The 10,290-nt window shown below is 40.2% G+C and overlaps 1 protein-coding gene across 4 annotated transcripts in view; it reads left to right on the forward strand.

Moving 5' to 3' along the window:
• Lrrc28 (leucine rich repeat containing 28) overlaps window positions 1-2,333 on the forward strand; it is a gene marked incomplete at its 3' end in the record, with an annotated part of 141,932 nt that extends 139,599 nt beyond the window's left edge. For all 4 annotated transcript variants that reach the window (XM_017799534.2, XM_029566214.1, XM_017799536.2 and 1 more), the window contains 1 exon segment: window positions 2,174-2,333. In XM_017799534.2, the coding sequence (XP_017655023.1) occupies window positions 2,174-2,333 (160 nt within the window).
• Between the last annotated feature and the right edge of the window lie 7,957 nt (window positions 2,334-10,290).

The raw sequence follows: 10,290 nt of genomic DNA on the forward strand, positions 1-10,290 counted from the left end.
TTCATCAGGGAGCCCAAGGTAGGAACTCAGGGCAGGAACCTGGAGGCAGGAGCTGGAGCACAGGCCATGGAGGAACACTGTTTACTGGCTTGGTCCCCTGGCCCCTGCTCAGCCTGCTTTCTTATGCAACACAGGCCCACCTGCCCAGGGGTGGCACCACCCACAGTGGGCTGGGCCCTCCCACATCACTCATCAAGAAGATGCCCCATAGATATGGCCACAGGCCAGTCCAATAGAGGCAACTCCCCAATTGAGGCTCCCTCAACCCAGGTGTGTCAACTTGACACTAAAGCTATCCAGCACACTAATAAATATACATCTCACAAAACTGTGTACAGTTTTAACCAAGTGTATAGTACAGTGATATTATGCATATTAGTGACCTTCCTGTTCCTCTCAAGTAGCTGGTCAGGCATGTGCCATTGTGCTAAGCTGAGACTTTTCTTAAAAGAGTTTTAACATTTTCAGCCCTGGTCCCTTTGGTACCCCCCAAAAGACACAGAAAAGCATTCATTAAAATGTGATTTTCAATCATAAAGGCCAGCACTTCCAAGTTAACCTTGATTGAGTGAGAGAAACTAGTGTTTGGACCTGCATGTGATTGAAGTGAAAGGGAAAGGTCTTATTCTTACAGCAGTTAATCTCTGCTCCAGCAGACCTGGGTTTTGTCTTTCTGGCTCCTCACATCCAACAATTGTAAGGAAAAGAAATACCAGGAGCCTTTGGCAGAATCATGACAGCGTGCCAATGGCTGTTTTGGAAACTGTCTGGCAGCACGTAGATTCTGTTGGTTTAGTGGGGCATGTGTCTGAAACACCTCAAGAAGGGACTAGGTAAGATGGGGATTGTGGCTCAGTGGTGGCTCGTGTGCAAGCACCTGAAACCAATTCTAGTACCAAAGACCAGGGAGAGAAGGGAGGAAGAATGAACAAGCGAACAAACAGATGAAGCAGTGTTAATAAGAAAAATAAATTTCATGTTTTTAAGGCTGCTAAATGCTGTAGCTTTGTATTGGGGTGGGGTGGGTGATCCACTAAAATGACAATAACCAAAAAAAACTTGCCTTAACCTCCCAGGAATGTCTAGTTAGTACAAAATTAAGCTGTTCGTTAAAAAACATCCATTTACTTATAGTGTCTGTGTTTGTGCATGCACATGTACATATAGACACATGCATGCCACAGTGTTGGAGGTCAGAGGCCAACTTGGGAAAGTCAGTTCTCTCCTTCTACCAGATCAAACTCAGTCCATCAGGCTTGATGGCAAGCACTTTTACCTACCAAGCTTAAGCTGTTTTGTTTTTCTTAAAAAAAAAAAAAAAAAAAAAAAAAAAAAAAAAAAACAGTGCACACCTATAATCCCAGCTTCTAGTTACTCACTTTATATAAATTACGTTTTTCTAAGTGGCTACTGATCAGTCTTGGGGATATAAAATGTTAAAAAGGCAGTTTGTTTCCTTTGCCAAGATGAGCTGGTAAGGTTTGGATGTCACCTCATTTTGAGCATTCTTGCCTCTGTTGCAATGTTACCATCAGTAAAGAAAACCAATGTGAATGTGTGTCAGGACTGCTGGGTGGCTGTGATGGCTGGCTTTAAGAACTCGTGTGTAGCTCAGACTAAGCTGGGAAGGAAAGTCCCCTATTTTTGTTCAGAATGAATTAAGAATGAGACTAGGAAAAGTTGTTCTCTTATTTTTCATTCTCTTTGAGTCCAGCATTTGATTCTTTTCAGTAATTAGCCTTTCCATAATTTAGGCTTGTTTGGCACTTGACTGACCACGTATCTGGTAGATTGGGGAGAACTTAGTGGAAGTTAGTGACAGTCTTCGACCCAGTTCTCCTTTAATTCTCTGATTCTTATATGCAAGCCTTTTTGATCCTTGTTCCTAAAGACTATTTGATCTCATTCTTTCCTTGCCTCTGCCTCAGGACAGCTTCTGGTTGCTCTTAAAAAAGAGTGGATTTTCATTTTCTTTTAGCATCAAAAATATTAAAAAAAATTCTTTCATTTCCTAATAATGTTAGATTTTTTTATTGAATACCTATCAGATAACAGAATTTTCAACATGAAGTACTTTTAACTATTTGAACTTAGTAACAAAGAAGTATTTTAAAGTCTGGTTTAAGGAAATGGGATTTTTCACTCATGTGTCTGATTTTCTCTTGTGTTCCAGATTTGAACTTTTTGTCTCCAATCTCATTACCCAGAAGTCTCCTGGAGCTGCTCCACTGCCCCCTGGGGCACTGTCACCGGTGTAGTGAGCCCATGTTTACCTTCGTCTATCCCAAGCTCTTCCCCTTGAGAGAGACGCCGATGGCAGGGCTGCATCAGGGGTAATCAAGCCTAGTGGGCACCAGGGTTTACCCTTGGGCCAGCAGTACAGGATGGGGAGTGGGGAGGCCATGCAGGAGGTAGTGTTGTCACTGCTTAAAGGGGCATGGCATGCTTCCTGAGAGGCAGCTAATGAATGAAACGTTCACAGTTTTATTACTACAGTTCATATATGTTGCTTAGCTCATTCTTTCTGGCAGCGTTTTATTCCCCTATTCACAACAGTCTTAAGGCAATAAGGGATGAAAGGGGAAAAGTTTTTGAATAAGGGGAGGAGCCCAGCCCTTGTGTTTGACTGATTTTCAAACTGAAAGTGTGTGGCCACGTTGCACAGATGTATGCATGTTTCTGTTCTGAATCTCTGGCCCTTCCAAACACTACTCTCATGCCATTATTTGTTGGCATAATGCCTTGAATTTATCAAGAATTTTCACTTAGTAAAAACCCAGGGCTGATACTGTTGTTTAGGGAAAAAATACCAGACAATTATAGACAGGACAGCAAATGAAAAATCCCCACATGCACAAAGTTGGTTTAGGGATTTCCTACATATGTTATTTTCTAAGTTTTATTTATTTATTTATTTATTTATTTATTTATTTATAGACAGGGTGTCATGTAGCCCAGGCAGGCATGGAACCTAGTGATGTAGCAGAGGATGGCCTTGAACACTTGATCCTCCTATCTTTACTTCCCAAATGCTGCTAATACAAGCACATGTCACCACACCCATTTTAAATTTGAATAGTAATTTTTTTTAAGTGCAAGAATATCTCACTTGTGTCTTTAGGTTGGATACGTTTTCAGATAACTAAAGCTTCTTACTCCTTGTCAGTGCTCAACAAGCATCTCCATTTTTGTTTGAGACCGTCTTGTTATGTAACAACCCAACTCAGCCTCAAATAAGCTCTTCCTGCCTCCTGAGTGGTGGGGTTATAGGTGTGCTAACCATACCTAGCTTCCGTTTTAGAGCAACCTCTCCGAGGTTTGGTCTGGGCTCTGTCTTCTCTTTTCCTCACAGTTTCTCTTCTTTTCTCTTTCCTTCCCTTTTTTGTTTTCCTTCTTCCTTTCCCTTCCCCCAGGGCTGGGGATAGAACCTGGGGGTGGGGGTGGGGGGAGACCTGGTGCATAATAGTTATTTAGCACACGGAGTTGTGTTTTCTGAGTCTCTACCTGTTCCTTCCCCAAACTACGCTATGTTTTCCCTACCCTTCATAATCCTGTTTGATATGCCAAATTCCTATTCCACCACTTTTTATTTTAAATGGTTTTTTTTTTTTTGCATACAGGATCTTTACTCTGAACTTTTTTTAATTTGATGCTTTTTCTGGAAAGAACAAACACCCAATTGAGACCCATACTGTTTGTCCTGCTGTATACTCACAGCACAATGCTGGAGGGTTTTCCCAATACCAAGCAAGTGATAGTGTTTGCACCAGAGGACACCAGTTGTCTGACACTGTCTACTTAGGTGTGGCATGAGATCCCACAGGCTGAGGCTCAGCCCCCAAGGCTGTGTCCCACCCCCTTTTGATACCACTCACAAGCCCCAGCTAGTTTTACCTGTTAACCAGCAGCTACAAATCAGGGTTCCCACAGCCCCCTCCTTAGGTTCAATTAATTTACTTGAGCAGCTCATAGGACCCAGGGAAACACTTTAACCAATTTGTTGTAAAGAACTTTACAAAGGGTACATGTGAAGGGATGCCAGGAACAGGGCATGGGAAAAGAGTGTGGATGTCCCACCCTCTCTTGGCATGTGGCCTCCAGGAATCTCCATGTGTTCAGCTATCTGAAAGTTCTTGAGCCCTCTCTTTAAGGTTTTATGGAAAGGTCATTTGTAGATGTGGTTGCTAATAGACTGTGTGCAGGAATCCACCAAGGCGTGTCCTCCTCAGCTGTGTCCTTGGCCTCTCTGCCACATTCCTCCCTCTAGGATTGGAAGAATCCTAGGATTCCTCATGGAATGAGGAAGGGTCTTAGGACTTACAGTGCTACTGTCAGAAAAGATCAGCTCAGACAGTTTTTATGGCCGGCTCCAAGACAGAAGAGCAGGAGCAAGATTAGAGTGTCTTTGGCCCCACCTTGAGAAGTAATTTGTGGGGCAGGAACCATGGAACAAAACCAAAATATTTATAGGAGTTTGTGTTTGTGTGTGTGTGTGTGTGTGTGTATAAATTTATATAATATATAATAATATCAGACAACTTTTGATACTGGTGATCACATAACTAAACTTAATGAAATTGTGTTTAAGTTAGACTTAAAAGGACAGACAGGTTCCAAAGGAATTACAGGAATAAAGTAGACATATTTGTGGGAAGCAGTAGCATGCAGTGATCCAACACACAGGCCCTGATTTTGTCTCCTCCACTGGTAGACCTGGAGCGAATGGCTGAGCATCTCTGAGCCTCATTTCCCATGATAGAATGGGGTAATATCTCCCGAACAAAGTCGGTGTCGTTCAGTGACATCCATATGCAGAACAGAGTGTGGTGCAATGAATAGTAAGTGTCACTGTTATTTATTATCATAGAATATAGATTTTCTATTACTGTGTTCTTAGCACATGATCTTCATTTTAGCAAGATGTCATCATAGAAAACTTTATTAAGCTTCAGTTAAAAATCCTTATGCATTATTGCTGTGCAGTTTCCTAGTGAAAAGGTTTCCTTACTGCAGATACAAAAAGGAAAACCAAACAGTATATATAGTCTGAGTGCTCAGTTAATCGCCAGTCACATTCCAAATACTTGTTATTAAAATGTGGATTCTCTTTTATCATGGTAATTTGTAAAAATACAGTAGATCCTTCAGATGGGATCATTTTTGTCTTACCTTTCCATGAAATTTGGGCATCTTAATCGTGATTCCATCCATCCATGGCTGCTTATATCCATGCTACAACCTAGAAATAAGGTAAGTATAAGCCTATATTGTCTCAGAACATAGATGTAATAGTATGAATCTAGTAAAGTGGATGTATCATTCCAAGGACCTAGGCAATGCCTTTTTTGTTGAGCAAAGCCAGAGTGCCTGTGTTTAAGCATAGATGAAATTCTAAGATACAAGTGTGGCTTTCTGTGGTGAGTTAATGTTGGGGTCTGAAATTGAGAGTCTGCAGCTTCCATTTCATCCACCAGACTGTGCTCCTTCCCTTATTGCCAGGGAGATCGTATTAAAAGGATTGACTTTCCTACTGTCTTTAGATTACTTTCTTCTATAGCTGAAACCCAGATACTTCAATCTCCAGTAGCTTATTGCTGAAAATAAAATCAATATTCTCAATATCATACTCTAAAAAGTCTGGATAATATTATTTTGAATTTTTCTCATAGATTTAAATTCATGAGGACATCTGGGTATTATTTTAAAGAAAACATTTAATATTCTCTTAAAATGCCAACTTTCATGGAAGTGTTAGTTTCATCCTAAATTTAACTAAGTAGCACTATTTCTCATATTTAGTAAATATCCAGATATACAACAGGGAAGACTTACTGGTAAGTTCATGACTTACGTTGCTATAGACACAGCGAATTTTCACTGTGAGAACTTTATTAAAATGGAAGAGTTGCATTTAAAATGTTATTTACTACACAGTAATGTGTATCTGACTTTTCCAGAGCATGTAGGGGTCTCACAAGTTGTTTCCTAATAGGAAACTGGGCTGAGTTTTCAGGGCTTTGTATTCATCTGCTAGATTGCACAGATGTCACAAGTGAGGCAGCTCACATACAATGCATTGTCTCACAGTTGGAGGTGGGACATCTCAGATCAAGATGCTGGCACGGTTGACTTCCTGGGCCCTGAAGGAAGGCTCTTTATGATCCAGGCCTGTCTCCTTGGCTTGTGCATGGCTGGCTGTCTCTGTGCCTCCTCATATCCTCTCCCTCTGTGCACCTCTCATATCTGCCTCTTTGTGTATCTTTCTCTTTTTATAAGAACACCAGTCATAGTGGATTAAGTTCCACTTGTGACCTCATCTTTGTTACTACAGGGACAAGAACAGTTCTCAAATAGGTTTCTGTATTGTCAGCACAGGCTGCTACAGCAGAATACTATAGACTGGAGTGGCTTAAATCACAGGGGTTATTTTGTTACAGTTCTGAAGAGTGGAAGTCAGATATCAGGATACTGACATGTTTGGGTTCTGGTGAGGGCTCACTTTCTGGCTGCAACCAGTCATCTTCTTGCTATGAGAGAGAAAAAGAAAGCTCTAACCCTCTGGGATCCCCTACAAGGGCGCTAATCATGTAAGGGTCCCGCCTTCAGGACTTCATTTAATTACCTGTCGCAGGCCCCATTTCCAAAGTCTTTAGGACATTAATATGGGAAGGACACAGTACAGTCCACAGTAGTCACATTCTGAGATACTAGGGTCTAAGACTCTATGTAGATATATGTAGAGTTCCAGGACGGCTGGGGCTACAGTGAGACCCTGTCTCAAAAAGGGGGGGTGTAAAAATGAGCCCATAACAGTCTACCCTATGGCTCATATGAGGCAAACAAATAAAAAATCCTGCATATTTTACTTTTTTAATAAACTTTTTGTTTTTTGTTTTGTTTTGTTTGAGTCAGGATCTCTGTTGCTGGCTTGGAACTCACAGAGCTCCACCTGTCTCTGTCTCCCAAGTGCTGGGATTAAAAGGTGTGTACCACCATGCCTGGCTCATACACATTTTTATTTATTCTTTGACAATTTCATATTTTATATGTAAATATATTTGTGTGTGTGAGGTGTGATATATATGAGTGCAAGTATATATGTGCCACAGCACATGTTCTTTCCTTCCACCTTTATATAGGTTCCAGAATCAAACTCAGGTTGTCAGGCTTATGCAGCAAGCACCTTCATCCCCTGAACCATCTCACTAGCCGTAGTAAAGTATTTTGATTAATTAGAATGTTTTAAGATAGCGTATTACTTACTTTTCTGTTGCTGTGTTAAACACCATGTCCAAAGACACCTTACAAAAGAAATGGTTTGTTTGGCTTACAGACTATAGATCATTATCCAGAGAAGCCAAGGCAGGAGCTCAAGCAAGAACCTGGAGGCAGGAACTGAAGCAGAGATGATGGAGGAATGCTGCTTACTGGCTTGCTTCCCCCGGATCTGCTCAGCCACCCCTCTTAAACAGCCCTGACCCACCTGCCCAGAGATGGTTACCTCACAGATCAATAGAGGAAATACCTCGGTGGAGGTTCCTCTTCCCAATGTCTGTAATTTGTGTCAAATTGTCAAAAACTAACCAGAATGCATAAAAGGTGGCATAAAAGTATACATAATTTAATTTAATTTTCAATCAATTATTGCCATGAACATTAGTGTGTAGGTACATATATATACATGGACATATAAACAATTGTATATGTAGAAAAGTTGTGACTGTTACCAAAGAAAAATGAAATTTTTTTCCAAGAATTTTTTTTAATATTTTTAAATTTAATAACCACATGATTAGAAGAAGCATTTCATCACAGCTTTAACGTATTCAGTAACACACTCCAGAGCAAGGACACATCTCTTTCAAAAGTAGCTGTAAATTTTTAGTTTCACAGTTGAATTAATACCATTATACAATATTGAACTCAGTATAAACCCAGTTAAGATATAAAATCAAATGAGTTTTAACCTTTAAAAAAGATCCCCATTTACATGTCTGCACATGTGTCTTCAATCTCTATGTATCTGATTATTACTAGTCACAGTCGGTTACACTCAGATCCTTAGTACCTGAGTATGGATATGAAGATAGATTTAACTGGTAATGTTTATCACCTCTACTATTTAACATGAAGTAAATTTTTAAATATTTAATAACTACATGATTAGAAGAAGCATTTCATTATAGCTTTAACATATTCAGTGACACCCTCCAGAGCAAGAGTACATCTCTTTCACAAGTGGCTGTAAGTTTCTAGGTTCACAGTTGAATTAATACAGTTATACAACATTGAACTCAGTATAAGCCCTGTAAGACATAAAATTGAATGAGTTTTTAACCTTTAAAAAAGATCTCCATTTCATTTTAGAATATATTGTTCCTTACAGAAAGACTCATTGTTTTCGCTACTAACACTGAGATGTTGGCGCATGCATCTCTAATCTGTATGTATTTGATTATTACTAGTCATAATTGTTTGCACTAGGATCCTTGGTGACTGTGTATATCTATAAAGTCATCACGTAGATTTCAGTGGTAATGTTTATCACCTCTACTAATTAACATGATGTAAACTTTTATGTTTCCTCCTCAAATACATTTTTTAAAATTTATTGATTTTCTTTTGTGTGTGTGTGTGTATATCATACAGAACATCCCAAACCATCTTATTCAACTAAACACCCACTTCCCAGATGGCACCCTCCCATAGCTTCCCTCCCCCCACTAGAGCCCTTATACTCTGATATCTCTGCTACTGTCTGCTGTGTTGTCAGCACCCACAGCCATTCCCCACCACTTGTCCATCTGATGAATCTAGTCATCCTATCTAGAGGTCTTTGTTTTAGGAAGGTCAGCTGTTCCTCATATAGCAGTAATCACTTGTCAATATTCCTTTAGGTAAGATTGGGGTCTGCTGTTCATTTTCCCAGTTCTATGCTGGGTTACTACCTGGGAGTCCCTTGGGCCACCCTGGCCAACAACTCAAAAGAAGGTATCTCCTATCTGGCATGGTTGCTTGTTATGTAGCCTTTAGCTATACATATCGATTCTTAAATTATATTAGCCCCTTTAATCTTTGGTTATACTTTCCTTTTGGGTATTTAAGGCCATACAGTTGGCCCTGATAAAACAATTTATTTTCACTCTTAAGGTCGTTTGAGGATCTGTTCCTCAGGGGTCACATGGGCTTGGGAGGAGCCCCTGGATCCTTTCTTTTACCACTTCCGCCTATGTGAAGATAAGTCAAAGATCCTGCTCGACCATGGTTGGCTTCACTCGGAAGCATGGAGGAAATGAATCCTCTGTTTGACCCTCCTCTTTGTAGACTGGACACTGGTTCAAATCCATCTCGTGGGGACACCTCAGCCTCCTTGATCAAGAGGGCAGGTGACCCCCCAAAATTACAGGACATATTGAGAGATGCTCATAGTCCCCTGGAACTAGTCGACCTAGGAGGGCAAGGAGCAAAAACTGTCCTTTATGTCCCTCTGACCAAATTATTATAGGCCTCAAAGTATGTCATTAAACATCCAAGAAGGTTGTTCCACCAATCTGGTACTTTTAATTACTGTGTGTCATGTAGATAAATCTTGGGCAAAGACCAATTGTTCTCAGATAAACCTTACCTAGACATATATTTCTTGATCTAGTATGTATAATTTGTCAGTAGGTTATTGGAGTAATGTGGTCCCTCTGGTTTTTAAAACTAGCTAGGCATTATTTATCATTTGCATTGTCTCACCCCTCCATCCTGGTTTCCCCAATTAAGGTGCACCCATTTTCCCCCTTTCTCCCTTAATAATACCCTTCTCCTATGGTCCTAGCTCTCTTGAGCTTCTTCTTTCCCCTTATCCCCTAGGTTGCTTGAATACCCTTCCTTCCCCCCTCCCATAAACTAACCCAATTTTTATCCGTATCTCCCTTATTAAGGCCTGTTTCCTACTGTTCTTCCCTTTCAGGTTCTTTCTTTTCCTTTACCTCCCTGTTTCCTTTCCATTATCCAGGTTCTTGTAGTTATGTCTGGATACATACTCACTTATCAGGGTTTGGTTCTAGGATCCACATATGAGGGGGGAATATACATCTTTATTTTTTTATTTTTTATTATTCTGAGCCTGTGTTACTTCACTTAATATAACAGTTTCTAGTTCTAGGCATTTTCCTGAGAATTTCATGATTTCATCTTTCTTTATTGCTGAGTAAAACTACATCGTGTAAATGAACCACATTTTCATTATCCACTCGTCAATTGAGAGACACTTGGGTTGCTTCCATCTCTTAGCTATTGTGA

The sequence above is a fragment of the Nannospalax galili genome, unplaced genomic scaffold, assembly GCF_000622305.1.
Source record: "Nannospalax galili isolate Female #2095 unplaced genomic scaffold, S.galili_v1.0 scaffold759, whole genome shotgun sequence".
NCBI lineage: Eukaryota > Metazoa > Chordata > Mammalia > Rodentia > Spalacidae > Nannospalax > Nannospalax galili.